Raw genomic sequence first — 22,680 nt, 5'->3', positions numbered from 1 at the left:
AAAAAGATTTCATTTATTTATTTTGAGAGAGAGAGAGAGCACACAAGAGAGGGGAGAGGGGCAGAGGGAGAGGGAGAAAGGGAGTCTCCAGCAGGCTCCACACCCAGTGTGGAGCCCGTCGCAGGGCTCGATCTCACGACCCTGAGATCGTGACCTGAGCTGAAATCAAGAGTCAGCCGCTTAACTGGCTGAGCCACCTTAGGTGTCCCTATTTTTTTTTTTCAGTTTTATTTAAGTAATCTCTACACCCCACACGGGGCTCGAACCCATGACCTTGAGATCAAGAGTCACATGCTCTTTCCACCAAGCCAGCCAGACAACCCCCATTTTAACCATTTTCTAAGTGTACCCAGTGCAGTGGCGTTAAGTACATTGAGTACATCACCACCATCCATCTCCAGACCCCTGAGATCCTAACTCTCCATTCCCGCTCCCCTCAACCCCTGGCATCCCATATTTTACTTTCCGACTCTCTGAATTTAACTACTCTAAGTACCTCGTATGAGTGGAATCAGGCAGTGTTTGTGTTTCTGTGACTGGCGTATTTCACTCAGCATAATGTCCTCAAGGCTCATCCGTGTTGTAGCAGGAAGCAGAATGTCCTTCCTTTTTAAGGCGGATTAATATTCCCCTGGATGGATAGACTACATTTTGTTTATCCATTCATCCCTCGACAGATACTTGGGTTGCTTGCTTGCACATTATGGGTTATATAGCTTTCTGGTTGTGTGTCACATTTGGCAGTAAAAAAGCTTTAAAAATAACAAGCAGGGCTATTTGCTGGGTAAATAGCACACACGCACACTTGAGCATTTGCACATGTGTGCAAGCGCACCCTCGCGTGCACACACACACACCCCGTGACCTGGGCCTGGGTGTCACTGTGAGACAGAGGTGGGGCCCATGACCTGTCTCCTGGGGCGTTTCTCGCACCCACGGGGTGGTGCGGGGTCACACCTACCCACCAGCTTCTCTCTGCTTCAGTCACCTGCCCTGAGGGAGCTACGCCATCTCTTCAGCTCCAGGGGGCCTCTGGGGCCAGGACACCTCTGCACACTCAGCGCCCTCCCCAGCCCCGGAGCTTCCCTGCAAACAGCTGCCCCCACCGCCACCTCCTTTCCCAGCACAGCCGGGCTAGTGAGACGACCCCAGGCTGTCCACCCTCCTGCAGTCCCTGCTGTCCTCTCCATTCCTCCAACTCTGTGCCTCACTGTTTTTCTCTTTTTGTCTCTCCCTCTCTTTGGGTCTCTGTCCCTGATTTCTGGATCTCAATCTTTCTGTGCCTTTTTTCTTGGCTTGCTTTTCCCTTTCCTTTTTCTGCCTTCCTGCCTTTCTTTGACCTGTGTTCGAGGAGCCACCTACTCTCTGTGGGACCTTGGATTAGAGCCTTCGCCTCTCTGTGCCCTCCCAACTGAGACACTACTGACATTTGGGGAGAGATGAGTCTTCTTGCGGGGGGGGGGGCATCCTGTGCACTGTCATCCCTTGACCTTCACCCACCAGATGCAAATAGCACTCCACCCCCAGTTGTGACAACCATAGCTGTCTGTAGGTATTGCCAAGGTCCCCCATTTAAGAACTAGCGCATACATTAGTCAAGAGAGTGAAGTGATCAAGAGAATGGGTGAGTGAAGACCTAGTCACAGTGTAAAACTGTGGGGTTTCAAGAGACACCATCAAGAAAGTGAAAGGATGGGGTCACCTGCCTGGCTCAGTTGGTAGAGCATGCAACACCTGATCTCAGGGTCGTGAGTTCGATCCCACCTTGGGCATAGAGCTTACTTAAAATTATATTGCATTACATTAAAAAAAGAAAAAGAAAGTGAAAAGATGACCCACAGGATGGAAGAACATACTTGCAGATCACAATTATGCTAAGTGACTTGACTTATATCCAGTATACATAAAGGACTCTAACAATCCAACAATTAAACAACTAAATAACCCAATTAAGAAATGGGCAAAGAACTTGAATAGACATTTCTCCAGAGAAGATGTAGAAATGGCCAAGAAGCACATGGAAAGATGCTTAACGCCATTAGTCGTCAGGGAAACACAAACCACAGTGAGCGACCATCTCACACCCCTGGGATGGCTATAATCAAAGAGTCAGGTGTTATTAAGTGTTGGCCAGAATGTGCAGAGACTGGAACCCTCGTGCATTGCTGGGCGGCGGGGGAGGGGGGGCGGTAAAATAGTGCAGCTACTCTATAAAAACAGTCTGGATCTTCCTCAAAAATTAAACACAGAATTACTGTATGACCCAGCAATTCCGCTCCTTGGTAAATATCCAAAAGAATTGAAAGCCTATGTCCATGAGAGAAAGAGTGTATATGCATGTTCAGAGCAGTGCTATTCACAATCGTTGGGAGGTGAAAATGGCCCAAATGCCCATCAGCTGATGAATGGATAAACGAAATGTGGCCCATTCATGCAGTGGAATATTATTCAGCCACAAAAAGGAATGAAGCCCTGACACACACTACAACATGAGTGAATCTTGAAAACGTTATACTAAATGAAAGAAGCCAGACACAGAAGACTATGTATTGTAGAATGCCATTCATATGAAATGTCCAGAATAGGCGAATCCATAGAGACAGAAACCAGAGTAGTGGCGGCCAGGGCCTGGGGGGCTGGGTGGACTGGGGAGCAATTGCTAATCGGTGTGGGTTTCTTTTTGGGGTGATAGTTCCTTCCCTGAACCTCAGTGTTCCCATCTGTAAAATGAGGATGTATTAATAGCTCTACAATATTTTTGTTGTGAGGGGCAAATGGGATGATGTATTTAAAGTCCTTATCCCATAAATGTGAGCTGGAAGCAGCAGGAGAGGTATCCCGTTGGATCCCCTCAGAAATTCTGATTGGTGGGGCACCTGGGTGGTTCAGTTGGTTAAGCGTCTGCCTTTGGCTCAGGTCACGATCTAGGGGTCCTGAAATCGAGCCCCGCATCCGGCTCCCTGCTCAGTGTGGACTCTGCTTCTCCCTCTCCCTCTGCCCTTCCCCCGCTGCTTGTGCTCTCTCTTTCTCTCAAATAAATAAATAAATAAAATCTTAAAAAAAAAAAAAAGAAATTCTGATTGGTGAAGACTCAGCCCCCTCCTCTCTCTCTCCCCCTGGCCCTAACCTCCTCTCTGGCTTCCCTGACTTCAGTCTCCCCACTCCAGCCCATTCCCTCCGGGGCCGCACAGCTGACACTGCCCCTCCTTTGTGCATAGCCCTCCCATGGCTCCCTACCCACCCCAGAACAAAGCCTGACCTGGCAATGGAGACACCCGGCCATACTCTCCCTTGCATCACCTTCACTGTAGACTCAAGCATTCAGGGATGGCCTGACTCACAACCCCATACCCTTGTCCATGCTGGTTTCCTCTGCCTTGAGTACCCTCGCATTTGCTCCTTCCCCACCTGCCCAGTGAACTCAGTTCCATGCTGAAGTCGAAACCTGGCATATGCCCTTTGACCTAGCAACTCCAGTTCTAGGAATCCAGCCTTCAGATAACACCCAGATATGAGCTCAGAGAACTAAGCACAAGGACGTTTGTTCACTGCGGCACTGCTAATCACGGTAGAGGAGGGAATAACCTAAATGTTCATCAGGGGGGGACTGCCGGATAAATCCCAGGAGGAGGCTGTGAAATAGGTGAATGGGATAGATGAGCATGAGTACAGACAGATGCCTCTTCAAGATGCATTGCTAAGTGAAAAATGCAAGGCACAAAACCCCGTGTATTCTGTGCTCTGCACCTTCTTAGCTCACGGTGTGACCTTGGGAAAATTACTTTGCCTATCTGAACCTCCATTTCCTTGTCTATAAAGTGGGATGTTCATAATCTCAGAGGTCACAGTAAAGATTAAGTAATGAAACATGTGGGAAAACATACAAATAGTTAGCATTCAGAAATAGGGCAAATAGTAAGCATTCAGAAAATGTTAGTTTTTTTTCCTTTTTTTTTTTTTTGAGAGGGAGGGGGAAGGGGCAGAGGCAGAGGGAGAGGGAAAAGCTTAAGCAGGCTCCATGCCCCGTGTGGAGCCCAACACGGGGCTCGATCCCACAACCCTGAGATAGCGACCCAAGCCAAAATCAAGAGTTGGACGCTTAACCACCCAAGTGCCCCCAGAAAATGTTAGCTTTTAATATTAAGGCAGAGGTTGGAAACTTTTTCTGGGAAGGGCCAGATAGACAATATCTTTGCCTTTGTAGACCATATGGTCCCTGTTGCAACCACTCAGCTCTGTTATTGTAGCCCACAGACGGTCGCAGACGGTGCATCAGCAAATGGATGCAGTTGTGTTCCAAACAGGCTGTTTAATAGAACAGACAGCTGGCCCCTAGGCCATCATTTGCCAACCCCTGTATTAGAACTGAAAAAGAGGGGCGCCTGGGTGGTGCAGTTGGTTGAGTGTCTGATTCTTGGTTTCGGCTCAGGTCATGGTCTCAGGGTTGTGGAATTGAGCCCCATGTCAGACTCCAGGCTCAGCGAGGAGTCTGAGGATTCTCTCTTCATCTGCCCCTCCTCCCACCATGCTCTCTCTCTCTCTCTCTCAAATAAATAAATAAATCTTAAAGAAAAAAAAGAATTGAAAAAGAGACAATTATTTATTTTTATAGGCTTTGTATGCCTCTCTAACCTCTGTACTCTTGTCTCCCACGGTCCTTATCAGACTGCATTGTGGTATCAGTTTCTCTTTCTCTATGGGGCTCCAGCCCTCCCCACCAGCAGACATTGAACACTCCCAGGGCAGGAGCCTTATCTGAGCTACATGGGTCTCTAGAACCCAACCTCCATCCCTGCTCTAGGAACACAGCAGAAACATTTATTGCATTCATTCATTCATGGAAGCAGCACACACCCCAACTATATGCCAGGTGCTGTTCTAGACCCTGAGACTATCACACAGACACAAACTCCTGGAGCTTATGTTGTAAAGGGGGAGACAGTCCATCAGTCAAATAGACACCCGAAATGTATAAGTTATTAGATGGTCCCGTGCACCCAACAGAAGTAAATAAAGCAGGAACAGAGGATGAGCGGTGAGGGAAGTGTTGCTAATTTCTATGGTTCGGTCAGTGGAGGCCTCACTGTGATGGTGGAAGTCAGGAAGGAGAGGAGCGAGTGAGTCATGGGGATTTCTCAGAGACGAACCTGTGGGTGGATGGGACAGCAAGTGCAGAGTTCCTGAGGTGGGAACAAGCCTGGAATTTTCAAGGAATGGCAAAGAAATCAGTGTGACAGCAACTGAGTTTGTTGGGGAAAGAGTTGAAGATTCAAGGCAGGGTCACAGGCTGGATGGGGGCACTATAGGGACAGTAATCCCAATCATGAAGTCTCCACCCTCATGACCTCATCATCACCCCCCCCCCCAAATTCTCACCTTCTAACACGTTCACTTTGAAGATTAGGATTTCAACATACAAATTTTAGGAGGACACAAACATTCAGATTATAGCAAGAATCCCTGTTGAGGATCACTGATCTAATGTGATCATGCCTGTAGCAGTCAGAATAAAGTGGGGTGTGCTACAGTAGCAAACCAGCCCCAACTCCCAGAGACATAAAACAGCAAAGGTCTGCTTCTTACTCATGCTCATGACTCTCACTGGCAGCTGAGGACTTCACTTCCAAATCCCCATAGTCCCCCCTATTAAACTCAGGTGGACCAAATAGCCACTCTTGGGGGCATTGCTGCCAGTTAGAGGAAGAAGGCAATGTGCTTACTTCCTCCCAGAAATGAGGAGTATTCCAAGGGTGGAAATCCTCAAGCGCCTGGGTGGCTCAGTCGGTTAAGCGTCTGCCTTCAGCTCAGGTCATGATCCCAGGGTCCTGGGATGGAGCCCCACATCGGGCTCCCTGCTCCAAAGGAGGTCTGCTTCTCCCTCTCCCACTCCCCCTGCTTGTGTTCCTTTTCTGGCTGTGTCTCTCTGTCAAATAAATAAATAAAATCTTTAAAAAAAAAAACAAAAAAAGAAATGAGGAGTATTCCTGCCATCATTTCATTGGCCCAAGCAAGTTACATGACAGGAAGTACAACTTACCAGGTCCTCCCAAGGAGAGAAAAAAACTAAATATCTGTGAACACCCTACTACACTGCCTCAACGTTTGCAGGTCGGAATTCATATTATTTTACTATATGTTATTTTCACTGTATTTCTCCTTTATTTTTTTTAAGAAGGCTCCACGCCCAAAGTGGGGCTTGAACTCACGACCCTGAGATCAAGGGTCTCATGCTCTACCGACTGAGCCAGCCAGGTGCTCCTCCTTTATTTTTTAATTGATATTTAAAAATTGATTGATTATGGGTTAATTGATTTTTTTAAATTACCTCTACGGATACGTAATTGATTTTTTTTAGGTTATATTATCTGTGAATTTATTTCAGCAGAGTAAAAGGGTATGAGAAACATTTTTGTTGTTGTTGTTGTTTAAGGATTTATGTATTTTGGGGGGGAAGGGCAGAGGGCAAGAGAGAGAGAAGCTCAAGCAGACTCCACGCCAAGCTCGCAGCCCAATGTGAGGCTTGATCCAATGACCCTGAGATCATGACCTGAGCCGAAATCAAGAGTCGGATACCTAACTGACTGAGCCACCCAGGCGCCCCAAGAAATGTTTGTTATAAAAAGAGGACATGGCATACCCAGCAACAGGATGTACGTATGTTCACCAAAATCTGCATATGGACGTAGGGATTGGCAGACGACAGCTTGGAGGCCAAAAATTGTCTGTGGCCTGACTTTGGGTGGCCAGAGCTAAGAATGGTTTTGTATTTTTGGAGTTGTAAAAAAGAAAAAAAAAAAGAATTAGAAGAATATGTGATAAAGATCATATGTGGCCCATAAAACCTAAAGTATTTACTATCCGGCCCTTTACAGAAAACGTTCAACAACCTCTGTACTAGAATGTTCTTAGCAGCCCTACTGCAATAAACTGAAACTGGAAACCACACAAACACCCATTCACAGTTGGATGAATAAATACATAGTGTTATATTTGTACAATGGAATGCCATCCAGCAGGGGTTGACAAACTTTTTCTGTTAAGGGCCAGGTAGTAAATATTTTCGGCTTTCTGGGCCATGTGGTCTCTACCACAGCCATTGTAGCAAACAGCTACAGACAACAGTGAATGAAGGGATGTGGCCGTGTTCCAATAAAACTTTATTTATAAAACGGGCAACAGGCTGGTTCTGGCCCCCAGGCTGTAGTTTGCCAACCCCCGCCACACAGAAATGAGAATAAACAATCTACAACATAAGCCCACGTGGATACGCTATGTTAAGTGAAAGGAAAGCCGGCTGCACAGTTCCCTTTACATGAAATTCGAGACCAGGAACGTTCTCCTCTATGGTATTCAAAGTGAGAATGGGGCTGGAGTGTTCTGCTTTTGAATCTGGCTTCACTGGCGTGCTCACTTTGTGGTAATTCCTTGAGCTGTGCACTTATGACCAAAGAGCCTCTTTTGTGTGTGTGTTATTCCAAATAAAGGCTGGCATGGTCTGAGATCATGTACAGCAGCTGGCGCACAGGCGAGGCCCCCAGCCTCTCTCTGGAAGCAGGATCTGACCGGCTTCTCAGCCCCGCAGCTGTTGGGGCTTCTCAGAGCGGCTGATGGAGTGAATTCAACGCGGTGGAAAAATTCTCAGATTCTTACCAGAACCACGCCTCCCTGACTACTCCCTGCCAGTTTCAAACCAGGAAATGAGCAAAAGAAAAAAAAAAAAAAGTTAAAATACCTCTGAGATGCCAAGGGAAATGTCAAAAATGCCAGGTAATGAAATTCACGTTCATCATTCATAACAGAGCAGTGTCGACTCCTCTCCTTCAGGCTGTGACTCAAGTGTCCCCTACACAGAGAGACCTTCCCAGGCCACCTGATGGTCGCCTGCGACCATCAGAAGCTAGGAAGAAGCAAGGAAGAATTCTCTCCTCTGGATTTCGAAGGGAGCATGGCCTTGTCAACACCTTGATCTCTTCTGTCCTTCCACAACTGTAGGACAACACATCTCTGTCGTTCCAAGCCACCCGATCTCATGGCACTTTTGCATGGCAGCCCTAGGAAAAGGATCCAGTGTGTGTCATCATCTGACTTATTATTTATCTTGTTTATTCTCTCCCCACTGGGATGTGAAATCCGCAAGGGCCAGGATTTGTGTCTGTCTTGTCCACTGCCACATCCCCAGGGACTAGCCCAGAGCTTGTCATCATAGGTGATCAGTAAGTGTTTGTTGAATTAATTCATTTAGGCATTCTGAAAACACAGAGTGAGCACTTTCTTTGTATCGATGCACTGTGGGGATGGAGGGAGTGTCTAGGCATCGTTGATAATGCCCTCAGGAAGCTCACATGCTGAGAGGACAGTCACAAAACACAGACGAAAGTAACCAGACACATCTGCAGGAAATGAGACTGGAGGAGGAGCTCGGCGGGTCAGCAGACATATTAGTGAGGGCTGGGCAGTGAGGAAACACTTTCAGGAGGAATCGGGATTTGAGGTGAGGACTGACAGGTTGAATTATGTCTCCCTAAAAAAGATATTGAAGTCTTGACTCCCAGGACCTACTAATGTGACTGTATTTGGAAATAAGGTCTTGGCAGACGGTCAAGTTAAGGTGACACATTAGGGTGGGTCCTAATCCAATAGGACTGATGCCTCATAAAAAAAGGGGGACGTTGTGGGGCGCCTGGCTGGCTCTCTTGGTGGAGCCTGTGACTCTTGATCTCGGGGTCGTAAGTTCGAGCCCCGTGTTGGGGGTAGAGATAGCTGAAAGGCCGGGGGCGGGAACTTGGGCATGGACACACACATGGACACACACATACAGAGGGAAGACCACATGAAGGCAGAGGAAACATCACGTACAAGTCAGGAACGCCCGAAGCCGAAGCTGCCAGAGGCTGGGAGAAACGCCTGGTTCAGATTCTCCTTCAGAGCCTCACAAAGAACCCACCCAGCCGATATCTTGGTTTTCGGCTTCTAGATTCCAGAACCGTGAGACAAAACACGTCTGTTGTCTAAGCCACCCAGTTTGTGGAGCTGGTTACGGCGACTCTAGCGAGCAGCTCCAGGTGGGTAAAACCCAGATATGTGGGGAAGAGCAGGTAGCCAACGCTCAGAGGTCGAAAATGTCTGCCTCCGCTGTACTTCCATTTCCTGTTCTCAGAGTTCATCTCCTGCCTGTCTGTGTTCTCTCTATTCCCTTGCTCAGCATTTTAAAAAAACTTATCACCGCCTGATATCATACATCATATATTTTATTGCTTACTTGTTCATTGTCCGTCTCCCCCACCCCCAGAAGGTGAGATCCAGAAGAAAGAGACTCTCTGTGTTGCCCGTGGTGGTATTCCCCGCTCTGAGTAGGTGCTGAAAAAATTCATGTTCGATTTTTAAGAATGCAGGCACTGGAACACGATGCTATGGGTTCAGGCCCCAGTTCTGCCCCTCACTTGTTTCTCTCTGACCCTGTTCCTACATTGGCAAAATGGAGACAATGGTATCGAGAGAGTTAGACCAAGATGCTGTGTGTCAAGTTCTTGCCACATGTGGCTCATTTTCTTTTAATTTACCATTTTCAGATCATTTCAGATGTCACCAAAAAAGTTGCAAAAATAATGTGAAGAATTCCCATCATTTCTCACCCAAGTTTCTCCAATGTTAGTCCCTTATATAACCGCAGTAAAATGATTAAAACCATGATCTTAATCTTGTACACTGCCTATGAACCAACCTACAGACCTTATTCAAATTTCCCCAATGTCCCAGTCCTGTTCTTTTTCTGATCCAGGATCTCACATCACAATTAGTTTTCATGTCTCCTTAGTCTTCCATCACAATCTGTGATGCTTCTGTCTTTCGTCGTCTTTCATGACCTTGACCCTTTTGAGAAGTGCTGGCCATTTATTTTATAGAATGGCCCTAGGTTTGGATTTGTTTGATGTTTTCCTTATGATTAGATTCAGGTTATGAGCTTTGGCCAGGAACACCGTGGAAGTGATGCTATGTCCTTCTTGGTGCATGACATCAGGAGCTCCGCGATGTTGGGAGGTCCCATGACCGATCATATTAGTTTTGATCACTTGCCTAAGGCACTGTCTTTCTAGTGTCTCCTCTGTAAACGTACTATTTTTTACACAGGGTTCCTCTGATGCTAACTATTATTTATTATTTTTTTCCAACACACATTTACTGAGCACCCACTAAATGCCCAGGTCCTTCCCAAGATGTTGTGGTGACCAAGATGAGTAAGACTTTTCCCTGCTGGAACGTCACACTCTCATGAGGAAGATTGAAAGGTGGCCAGGAACTCACAAGAGAGAGAGACCAGTGGGTGACTAGGATCTTGAAGGGTATTGCAGGGGTGCAGGGGGTGTGTACTGGTCTGTCTGAGGAAGTCAGAGAAGGCTTCCTGGAAGAAGGGATATTTGAGTTGGGTGTTGAAGGATGAATAGGAGTTCACCCGGGAAGAGGAAGAGAATTCTGGGTAATGGGAGCATTGTTTGTGCAAAGATGAAAGAGACCATTTCCAGTGCCAAGATTAAGGGCTGGGTTATTGTTCTAGAAGCACTGGGGAGCCATGAGAGGACTGTGAGCAGGGGATGATCAGGATCAGCTCTGGGTGTAGAAAGACTTTCTGGAGCCCTATGAGGGGCAGTCCAAAGGGAGTCCCTGCAGGCCTGGGAGGAGAATAGGGTAAGCGTTCAAGATGGAGAGGAGGAGGCCTGAATTGAGGCTGTGGCCAAGGGAATGGTGAGAAGGGCAGGGGGTGTGCAGCTGGGAGGGTTGAGCAAGGAGGAGAGAGGCAGTGCCCCTGTTAACTTACCTAGATACATGGATATACAGAGAGGCTATTTACCAAGATGGAGAGTACAGGTATTATAGCAGGTTTGGCAGGAAAGATAATGAACCCCATTTTAGTTTAAGTCGACGGCACTCTTTTTTTTTTTTTTGGTCAACTCTACACCCAGCATGGGGCTTGAACTCACAACCCCAAGATCAAGAGTTGCATGCTTTTCCAACTGAGCCAGCTGGGATCCCCAATGTGCATGGAACATTTAAGAAAGATTTCCCTAAAAAAAAAAAAAAGAAAGAAAGAAAGAAAAGAAAGGGAGGAAAGAAGGAAGGGAGGGGGGAAGGGAAGGAGAAAGAAAGACTTCCTGGATGGCTGGCCCCAAGAGGTGTGTGGAACTGAAGAGTTAATCCCTCTGCTATTTGGAAACGAAAGGGCTTGGCTGGAATGTCTTTTTCTCTTGCTCTTATTTCCCTGGGAATAAACATAAGTCAGATAACATGGTCAAGAAAGTACCTGGCACTCAGTAAATACTCATTAGCTGGCAGTTCTGTGTGTGTTTTTTTTCAACGTAATGAGTACCTTCCAAAGTGCCAGACAATTATTATTATATGGTTCGATGTTTTTTTCCCTCATTCTTGCCTCTTCTTTATTTCTTCCTTTCCTCATCCCCAGTGGTAAGGCAGTTGTCTGGCACAGGAATACATCCGTGTAATCTTAGGAAATATAGTTACTTCTGCAAGAGATGGGTTGGTTTCCCTGTAGATACTTCTAGAACTTTCCATGATGGAAATGTTGCCTATCTGTGCCTTGGAAATGGTAGCTACCAGCCTCATGCAGCTACTGAGCCCTTGAAATATGGCTAGCAAGACTGAGGAACTGAATTATTTTTAAAGGGTACTGCCAAATCCAACGTGGGGTTCGAACACATGACTCTGAGATCCAGAGTTGCTCGCTCCACCAACTGAGCCAGCCAGGAGCCTCAGGAATGAATTTTCAATCATATTTAATTGTAATTCATTTAAACTTAAACAGACTCATGTAACTGGCGGCTACCACGTTGGACAGTGTGATCCTAAAACTAAACCTACCTGCCCCCCCCCAGGAAGTGTAGAAATTTGCCTTGTTTTCCCCAAAGGCACAAAGCCTTAAGGATTGCTGAGGTGGCAGGGGAGCGGGAGGTGAAGGAGAGAAGAATAAAAAAGAGGGGTAAATTTGGAACTTCCTGTGTGGGTGTCAGGAGTGTAGAGTGAATGAGTCAAGTAAAAAAAAGGCACGCATCCCTCCTGAAACTCAGTGACAAAAAGACAAACAACCTGGTTCAAATATGGGCCAAAGATCTGAATAGACACTTCACTAAGGAGCAAATACAAGTGGCCAATAAACACATGAAGAAAATGCTCAACATCATTAGTCATCAAGGAGGTGCAAATTGAAAACCACAATGAGACACAACACACCCACCACGATGGTGAATATTAGACAGTGTTAAATGTCCCAAGGATGGGGAGAAGCCGGAACTCTCAAACACAGTTGGTGGGAATATAGAGACAAGCCTCTCCTCTCCTCTCCTCTCCTCACAATGATATCTAATCATATAATAATATCTAGTAATAATAATAATAATCTAATAAGAAAGATGTCCATGTCCTAATCTCCAGAAACTGAATATCTCCTTACGTGGCAAAAGGGACTTTGTGGATGAGATTCGATAAGGGTCGTGAGTTGGGGCAATTATCCTGGATATTATCTTGGCTATCATCACAAGGGTCCTTATAAGAGGGAGGCGGGAAGGTCACAGTCAGAAGAAGGAAATGTGCCGGCCGAAGCAGAGGTTGGAGCAGTCAGGCCATGAGCCACGGAATAAAAGCATCCTTGAGAAACTGCAAAGGGCTGGAAACAAATTCTCCCTTAGAACCTCCTGAAAGGGGCACAGGTCTGATGGCACCTTGATTTTAGTCCTGTGAGACCCACCTCGGACATCTGACCTCTAGATCTAGACGGTAGTACATTTGCGCCGTTTTAAGCCATTGAGTTTGTGGGAATTTGTCACAGAAGCAATGGCAAGCTAATACAGCCACCTTGGGAAAAGGTCTGGCATTTTCTTCTAAATCAAACCCACACCAACTCCATGACTCAGAAGTTCCACTCTTAGGTTTTTCCTCAAGAGAAGTAAAAACATATGCCCGCCAAAAGGCTGGTATAAGAATATTGATAGCAGCTTTCTTCACAATAGTCCCAAGCTGCAAATATGCCAGGTGTCCACAAGCAGAAAAATGGATAAACCCATGGGTACAGCCATGCAGAGGAGTAGTACACAGACCAAACTACTGACTTATACAATAACATGGATGAGTATCAAAAACATCTCACGGGGGCGCCTGGGTGGCTCAGTCAGTTAAGCGTCTGCCTCTGGCTCAGATCATGATCCTGGGGTCCTAGGATCGAGCCCCGCATCAGGCTCCCTGCTCAGTGGGGAGCCCGCTTCTCCCTCTCCCTCGCCCCCTCCCCCTGCATGTGCTCTCTCTCTCTCTCTCTCAAATAAATAAATAAAATCTTAAAAAAAAAAAGCATCTCGTGGAGTGAAGGAAAACAGACACAAAAGATCACCTACACTAGGATTCCATTTATTAAAAGATCTAGAACAAACAAAACCCATCTATGGTGATAAAAATCAGAATAGTAGTTGCCTGGGGTGGGGTTGTGGGCATGAAGGTGGGGATTGACAGGGAAGGAGCAAAGGTAACTTCTTGGGGTGTGGAGATGTTCTGTATTTTCTTCTTCTTTTTTTAAAAATTGTATTTTATTATGTTGTTAATCACCATACATTGCATCATTAGTTTTTGATGTAGTGCTCCATGATTCATTGTTTGCGTATAACACCCAGTGCTCCATTCAGTACATGCCCTCTTTAATACCCATCACCAGGCTAACCCATCCCCCCACCCCTTCTTCTTTTTTTTTCTTAAACGATTTTATTTTTAAGTCATCTCTACCCCCAACATGGGGCTCGAACTCACAACCCTGAGATCAAGAGTCACACCATTTACCAGCTGAGCCAGCCAGGCAGGCACTCCTGCCATGTATTTTCTTATAGTTGTATATATATTTGTCCAAATTCATGGAATGGTATATTTAGGAGCTTTGTATTTTACTGTTGTAAATTCTACCTCAAAAGGGAACCATAAACAGAGAATGAACTCTAGCTAATAAAGTGTGTGATGAAGTGTTTAGAACTGAAGTGTCTAAAGTCCACAAAATATTCTAATGAGTGGATAGGCAGCAGGGTTTCCCAGCTTTGGCACTATTGACATTTGGGGCCAGCTCATTTTTTGTTGTGGGGGTCATCCCAGGCACTGTAGGATGTGGACCAGCACCTCTCCCCCCTACACAGGTCGTCACAATTAAAAAAGTCTGTTTCCAGACATTGCAAAATGTCCCCCAAGGGGGGCAAATTTGTCCCTGGATCAGAACAGCTGAGATAGAGGGAGGGATACATGGATATATTTGTAATAAAATAAATATAGCAAATACCAATTGCAGAATGTAGCCAGGGGCTACTCATGTGTCCACTGGGCACTCCCTCCCCAACATTTCTATATGCTTGAGATGTTTCATAATAATAATGAACAAAAAAAGGGAACAATGAACACACCCTAAGAGCCTTATTAGGGCATCAGTCTTATTAGTGTCTACCCTAGCGAAAGACAGTTGGTCTGTGTTCACGAGGATTCAACTGGAACACTCATCTTTCCTCTCATTTCCTTGTTTGTAATAGGAAAACACTGGAAACAATCTAAATGTCCATCAACCCCCTCAACCATTGATTGGTTGAAATAAACTCCGATACCCCCACATTGTGGAGTTCTGTGCACTCCTTTTTGTTTTTGTTTTGAAAGAGAAAGGCACGAATGTGCTGACATATTAAGTGCCTCACTGCCGTTGGACCTCAGCAACCGGATAGATGTTGCAGGAGAATTTCAGGGCTGATGGGTCCGTCCTGTATCTTGATTGTCTATTTGCATTTGTCAGAACGCACAGAACCATGTGCTAGAAAGGGCGAATTTCACCTCGTATAGAAAAATGGTATAGGTGTCTGTGATATAATTACACATTTGCATATGGATTATACCTCAAAGTGCCCGACTTAAAAAAAAAAAAAAACCAACAACGATTCTGTGGAAAAAGCTTGCGGGTTTTATTCGATGGCAGAGGGAAGAACAGGAAGGTCGGAGGGCAGGTACGGGAAGACAGGCTCCCGAGGCTTAGGCATGGGCGCTGTGTGTGCAAATCTCATCACCTAACACAGCGTGCATGGAAGAAGGGGCAGGAAGGACATCCCAAGGTGAGGGCGCTGCATGGCTCAGGCTGAGGCTCAGAGTGGGTCCTGGGGCAGGTGTGTCAACCAGGCAGCAGGAGTGCAGGGACCATGGAGGGGAGCGGTAGGGGAGGAGGCAGGAGGTAAGTTGAAACCAGATTGTGACTCTCAGCATTTCCGGTTTCTACCCTGTCACCAGGCTGTTAACATATACAGCCTGCCATATATTCGTTAATTATATACCTGCCATATCTGCTGTCCCAGGCTCGTTCCATTCAGGTGGGCAGATGATTCCGGAGGCCTGAGAGACACTGGCAGCTATGCTGGGCTCTGAGGAAGGCAAGGTGAACCGATTCAGGTCTGTGCCCTTGAGGACCTCCCAGCCCAGCGGGAGAGACGAGCAGGTGAGCAGGCAATGCCCATGCCTGGGGAGGAGGCTACACGTGAGGGGCCACAGGCATGGGCGGGGCCCCTTGCAAGAAATCATGGAAGGCTTCTTGGAAAAGGAGGAATTGGGGGGAGACCTTTCCCAATGTCGGGAAGCCAATCTCAATAATAACGATGATATTAATAATGGTAATAATAGCTGGCAACATTTATCGAGTGTTTGCAATGTGCTAAAATCACCACGCTAAGCACAGGGCAGGAATCCATTTAACCCTCCAGCAAATATGGTGGATACTCTTAGCATTATCATGATCCCCCCTTCTCGTGGATTAGGAAAATTGAGGCATGGACTTGGTTTCCTGCCCTCAAACTGCCCGTGCTGTGGTTGGGGAGACAGTCACAGAGTCTCAGTCCAGGGAAACGTGTGCTTTACAGTGGCAGCTGAGGACGCTGGCGGGAACCGGGAGTGCGAGTGACTGCTCCTGGCTGGGGAAGGCTGGGGGGCTTCCAAGAAGAGATGACCCCCTGAGATGGAGCCTTTGAGGGGGGTAGAGCTGGGCACATTTCTTTCTCCGGGCCCCACTCCTGGACGAACCTAACATGTTGCGTTCATGCCTCCTTGGGTACTGTGAACACTTGCAGACCAGACAGTCTGCTTTGTGTAACTATATCTTCTACATCGATACAAAAGATGCATTTTATCTTTTCAATTGTGCCATAGGATCCAGTTCTGTCTCTTACTTTTTCTACTCACCGTTATGTTCTTAGGATCTTCCCCCTTTCCATATGTAACTCTGATTTACTGCTCCTAGAACACCCAGGGGAATCCACTCCCTTTTACTTACTACCCCCTCCCCAAGTAACAGGGCCCGTGACCCTCCCTAGGTTCTCAGTCCCACCCACAAGGCGGCCTTGGGCAGCTTTGGGTACATCCCGGTATGTCACCTATGTGTGCCTTCCTGTGGGATATGGTATAAGTGCATAGTCACAAATTTCCGTCTGATCATCTAGGGTGCATCTTGAGGCCCTCACAGCATTTCGCCAGGCAGACAAGAGTGGGGAAGGACCAGCCAGCTCAAAGAGCTGAGCAAAAACTCAGCGTGTTCAGGGGTCGGGAAATTACAGGTGAACCTCCCCGAGGGGTGGGACCTGTGGCAGCATAGCTGTGTAATAAATACCTGACTGGATTGGTTTCTTTTTCCATTTCTTTCCTAAAAAGGAAACTAGGATTGTTGTGGGCGGCAGTTTGGCAACATGTATTAAAATCTTAGCCCCTTTTACCCTCTGACTCAGCAATATCTGTGCGTGTGCATGAGGAAGCAGGAAGAAGGGTGTTCGCTGGATTGTCATTTGTAAAAAGTAATGATGGAAAGCCACTGAAAGCCCCCATCAAGAGGAGAAGGGTGGGGGCGCGTGGGTGGCTCAGTCGTCTGCCTTCGGCTCAGGTCATGGTCCAAGGGTCCTGGGATCGAGCCCCGCATCGGGCTCCCTGCTCCATGGGAAGCCAGCTTCTCCCTCTCCCACTCCCCCTGCTTGTGTTCTCTCTTTCACTATATCTCTCTCTGTCAAATAAATAAATAAAATCTTTAAAAAAAAAAGAGGAGCAGGGTCAAAGGTCCTACAGACTGATGTTGGAATGTTATGCAGGTGTGAAAAAGATGAAAGTGAATTTAAATGTAGGGGTCCAAAAGTTCCCCACAACATATTGTTAAATAAGAAAAGTAAGCTCAGGGGCACCTGGGTGGCTCATTGGGTTAAGCGTCTGCCTTTGGCTCAGGTCATGATCTCAGGGTCCTGGGATCGAGTACCGCCTCGGGCTCCCCGCTCAGCGGTGAGTCTGCTTCTCCCTCTCCCTGTAATCTCCCTTGCTCTCACACTCTCTCAAATAAATAAATAAATAAAAATATTTTTTCTTAAAAAAAAGTAAGTTCAGTATACCACGTATGATCCCATTTCCTAGACGCAAGAAATCACAGGAAATATTTTTCAGTTACTTATTTATCTATCTGTATAAATCAGAGTTTGGCAAACTTTTCCTGTAAAGTCTCTAAAAGTAAATATTTACAGCTTTGAGCCTTCTACGATCTCTATCATAACTCCTCAGCTCTGCCCTCCTGGCATGAAAGCAGCCATAGATGATGCATAAACCAGTGAGCATGGCTATGTGCCAATAAAACTTTATTTATAAACACAGGCAGCGGCTCCCTGATGTCAATAAATAGTACATGTTTTTGGAAGAATATACACCAAAATATTATAAGGAGGTCCATCTGGAAGGGGACATGAGAAGGAAGGTGCTGGTCAAGGGAAATATTACCCTCTCATTCAAATTTTTTCCATCTTGCATAATTAAAATTGTTTTAACCTGAAAAGAAAATAATGTGTTAAAAATAGCTTTGGTGGCCTTTTCTCCTTCCTGGTTATAAGGTCATGATTATTGTTCTAGAAAATGCAAGCAGTATGTAAAAGTAACCAGGAAGCAAAAGTTTCCAATCATCCTATCAGCTCGAGCAGAATTTTTTTTAAGTTTATTTATTTATTTTTAGTAATCTCTACACCCAACATGGGGCTTGAACTCAGGACCATGAGATCAACAGTTGCATGCTCTTTGAACTGAGCAGCAGAATTTCTTAAAGGATTTATTTCAATCACGCAACAGATACTTAGGAAGTTTTCACTGTGTAGAAGTGTTGGGTGCTGGGGACGGAGCAGTAAACGAAACAGAGTCACCACCCTCTGTAGCCTGATGTTCTTTCGTCAAAGACAGACAGACAATAAATAACAAATACAGTAAATAAGTAAATGATATAATATTTTGGAAGGTAGAAAGTGCTGTGGGAAACAGAAACAGGATAGCAGGTGAAGGAGATCGGGGCTACCTGGACACTGGCATGCTATTAAACAGAATGGCCAGAGAAGGTCTCATTGTCAAGGTGACATTTAAGCAAAGACTTGAATGAATAGAGGGAGCGAGCTATTGGGATTCTGGGAGGGACACAGCCTGTGCAAAGGTCCTGAGGTGGGAGCATACCAGGTGTGTTAAAGGAACAGCAAGGAGGCATGGATGGAGCGGAGGGGGTGAGGAGGAGAGAGGGGAAGGTGAGGTCAAGGAGTGGATGTACAGGGGCCATATCCTTCTGGGTCTTGCAGTCATAGTAAGGACTTTGTTTTTATTTGGAATGAGATGGGAACCACTGGAGGGCTCTGAGAAGAGAAGGGACATGAACTGATTTGGGGAATAGCCTGAGGGAGGCAAGTTGCTGAAGCAGGGACACCAGAGAGGAGGTGACTACAGTGGTCCAGGCAGGAGATGATGGTGGATTGGTTAAACTAGAGTGATGGCAGCAAGGGGTCAGATTCTGGATACGTTTTGAAGGTCAAGTTGACAATAGCTGCGGATGGACTGGATGGACTGGGGTAAGGAGAAAAGAGGAATCAAGGATGATGCCAAGTGTTTTGGTTCGAGTGTGATCTAGAACCACCTGCCACGAGATCACCTGGGAACTTGTAAAAATGCAGATCCCCAGGTCCCACCCGGGTTTACTCAGCTGGCGCCTCTGGGGTGGGGCCCGGGAACCGGCCATCTGAGCAAGCTTCCCAGGTAAGGACTGGGGACTGGTGACCCTGAGGTAACCACTGTGGACCCCTCTGGGGGGGGGTGTCTGCTCAGGAATAGAATGTCAGTGGATGAGAGGCTCCCCACTCCCAGCCATGATTCTTCATCTGCGACACGGGGCCATCGATGGAGCCCGCCTCTCAGGGCTGGTGCGCAACCTGAATGAGCTCATGTGTATAAAATATTTAAACCGGAGCCAGCACATACAAGCTCTCAATAAAGGGCAGCTATAATTAGCGCCCTCTTCCAAAGACGATACATACTTGGTAAAGGATCAAATTGATCATAAACAAGCCACGATTTCCTGCAGACCCTACCACACCTGGCCCCATGTCAGGGACTGCAGGGACAAGGTGCTAAATCAGATCCAGTCCTGGCCTTCCAGAGTTCCCAGTCTTGAGGGCAAGGCAGTGCCAGCCCCAGATGGGCTTGACCCAGGGGAGTCAGAGTAGGACAGGGGAGGGGCAGAGCTCTGGGACCCCAGAGCGGGAGCTCCTGGAAAGCTTGTCCCTGACTGGTAGTGAATACATGAGTTCTAGGCAGGTAAGGTGGGCCAGAGAAGAGTGCCATGGACCTCTGTAAAGGTTAGAGATGCCTAGAATATTCCTGCGAGTGTGATGGGCTTAAAAAGCATCAGAGCAGTGTGATCAAGTACGTGAACTTCTGAGTCAGATGGCCTGAGTTCAAATCCCAGCTCTGCCCCTTTTCTAGCTGTGTGATCAGGGACAAGTTTCTTCACCTCCCTGTGCTTATATTAGTTCTCCATCTGTACATAACAAATGATCCCCCAAAGGACAGAACTTCGTGACTTAACACACATTTGTGATCTCATAGTTTCTGTAGGTCAGGAAACACAAAATTACATAGTAGGTGTTCTTTAAGAAGAATAGACCCCCAAATATTATCAGGGGTACGTGGGGTTTGGAAAGGAGATGGAGGATGCCGGTCAAGTGCAATGTTATCTTATTGTTTGATTTCTTCCCCCCCCGCCCCCATCTTATGTAATTAAAGTAGCTTTAACTTGAAAAGAAAATAAGGTTTTTATTATTTATTTATTTTTTTAAAAGATTTTATTTATTTATTTGACAGAGAGAGACACAGCGAGAGAGGGAACACAAGCAGGGGGAGTGGGAGAGGGAGAAGCAGGCTTCCCGCGGAGCAGGGAGCCCGATGCGGGGCTCAATCCCAGGACCCTGGGATCATGACCTGAGCCAAAGGCAGATGCTTAGCAACTGAGCCACCCAGGCGCCCCCCAAAAATAAGGTTTTTAAAAATAGCTGTAGTGATCCTCTGCTTCAGGGACTCCCACAAAGCCATAATCAAAGTGTTGTGGTGAGCATGGTCTCATCTCATGGCTCAGCTGGAAAGGGTCAGTGTCTGTGCTCACTCTCATGGTTGTCGGCAGGATTCAGCTTCTTGTAGGCTTTTGGCTAGAGGCCAACCTCCCTTCCTTGCCCCATGGCCTTAAATGTGGCAGCTTGCTTTATCAAGACCACCTAGAGAGAGTCAGCTAGCAAGATAGAGGTCCCAGTCTTTTACAACCTCATTACGAAAGTGACATCCCACCACTTTGGCTGTATTCTGCTTGTTAGAGAAATTTCTCTCATTTATAAGAGGGAGAGAAACAATAGAATCTCACTGTAGATGCTTGTTGGGAGTTAAATGATGGAACATATAAGAAAGCATTTAGGATGCCTAGGATATAACAAGTATCATAAAAATATTAACAATTATTATCTGGCCAGCCAGGGGGAGTCAGAGAAGTCTTCCCAGAGGAGGGAATTTTTAAGATGGGTTTTGAAGTATGATTAGGAGCTCACCAGGTGACAGAAGTCCTACATCCATTCATTTTCTTAGTCGACAACCTTCCTGTGAGGCATCCTGTGTTCCAGATCCTGTGTTGGGAGATCCCAGGGACTCAACGAGTCTGACTCTGACCTTTGTGGAGCTAACATTATCAGGGATGTTGGTCAAACCCAAGACTTGTCCTCTAAACTCTCTAAGCTGGTAGAGGAGTCAGAGAGGGATACAAACCAGGATGATCAGGGCAGCAACAGAAGGAAGAGTAGGTGAAGTACTCCTAGAAGGTCGGCACTGAACAAGGGCCTTGAAATGGCTGGTCTGATTCCCTCCATTTGCTGAAGCCCAGAGAGGGAAAGGCACTTGCCCAAGATCACACAGCATGGAGGAGTCTCCTGATCCTGGACTCTGGGTATTTTGAGGGCCAGGTGAGATGCAAGAGATGCAGACCTCCTTGCAGGCCGTTCACTCAGACACCCAACACACACAAGTCCCACACTCAGATCTGCACACCCCCCCACACACAGTGATGCTGTCAGAGTCATCTGTCTCTAGACTTTATACCTGCATAGCACACATCTCTGGAGACCCTACCCACCCCATGTACCAGTTGGGTGCTGGGTATGCGGGGGACACAGACAGACTTGGAGTCAGGCCCAGCCCTAGAGGGGCTGCTGGTCTGTAAATGTACCAGCAGACAGATTGTTCCAATCTAGTGTAATCAGAGCATCAGTACGACGGAGAGAATATGGTGGTCGGCATAGGACGTGAATGGAGAGAGACTAGGGAGCCTTTTTTTTTTTTTAAGATTTATTTATTGGGAGGAGGGGCAGAGGGAGAGACTCTTCAAACAGACTCCCTGCTGAGCATGGAGCATGAAGCTCGATCTCATGACCCCAAGATCACAACTTAAGCCGAAACCAAGAGTTGGTTGCTCAACAGACTGAGCCACCCAGGTGCCCTGATTAGGGAGCTTTTTATACACCCAGCAAAGACTGGGCCTTGGGAAGTTGGCCCGGAGTTCTTGGGGTGGAGAGACGAAGAGAGGGAATAATAAGCAGGAGGTATAGCATGTGCACAGATACGGGGGCATGAAAGGCCATTTATCTATCCATCTGTCTGTCCATCTGTTCATTCGTTCATCTGTTGATCCATTTATGCATTAATTGATTCTTCCATCCATCTGCCCACTTATTTATTTATTCATCATGTATACACTCCATTCATTCATTTATCCCGCCATCTAAACGGTCATCCATTTCTTCATTGACCCATTTGTTTATCCATTTATCCACTTATTCATTTATTCCATCAGTTACACACCCATCCATTCATTCATTTACTCATAGTACCAACTGTCCTATCATCCTTCTCCAAATGTCACCACCTCAAAAAGCCTTCCCTGTCTCCCTTGTTAAAATAACAGCCCAGGCCCCTGCCCTCTCTTACCCTCTTCGACTTTTTCTTCATAGCACTTACTCTGATTCGCCAATGTGCTCTATAATTATGTGTTCACTTTTTCGGTCTGTGTCTACCACCAGAACACATTTATTCAGCAAGAGTGTGTTGAACATCTCCTGTCTGCCAGGCTCTGTTGTAGGCACTGGGAACACAGCAGGGGACAAGACAGAAAAAAATCCCTACCAGCATGGAGCTGACATTGTTGTTGGGGGCGTCAGACAATAAATAATGAGTGTAATAAGCAAACTACTGACAGGTTGGAGGATGCTGTGGAAGGAAGGAAGGAAGGAAGGAAGGAAGGAAGGAAGGAAGGAAGGA

General features: G+C 46.6%; 1 protein-coding gene across 2 annotated transcripts in view; it reads left to right on the top strand.

Annotated features, from left to right (window-relative positions):
- Window positions 1-15,396: 15,396 nt before the first annotated feature.
- MYH14 (myosin heavy chain 14) overlaps window positions 15,397-22,680 on the top strand; it is a 95,658-nt gene continuing 88,374 nt past the window's right edge. For both annotated transcript variants that reach the window (XM_025849784.2, XM_025849783.2), the window contains exon 1: window positions 15,397-15,502. In XM_025849784.2, coding sequence (XP_025705569.2) covers window positions 15,419-15,502 — 84 coding nt within the window. In that variant the 5' untranslated portion in view covers window positions 15,397-15,418. The remainder of the gene's footprint in view (window positions 15,503-22,680) is intronic.

The sequence above is a fragment of the Callorhinus ursinus genome, unplaced genomic scaffold (genome assembly GCF_003265705.2).
Source record: "Callorhinus ursinus isolate GAN/ISIS: 27379988/994484 unplaced genomic scaffold, GSC_fseal_2.0 scaffold71, whole genome shotgun sequence".
In the NCBI taxonomy this organism is placed as follows: Eukaryota; Metazoa; Chordata; class Mammalia; order Carnivora; family Otariidae; genus Callorhinus; species Callorhinus ursinus.
The sequence above is the reverse complement of the archived record's forward strand: the minus strand, read 5'-3'. Positions and strand labels throughout refer to the sequence as shown.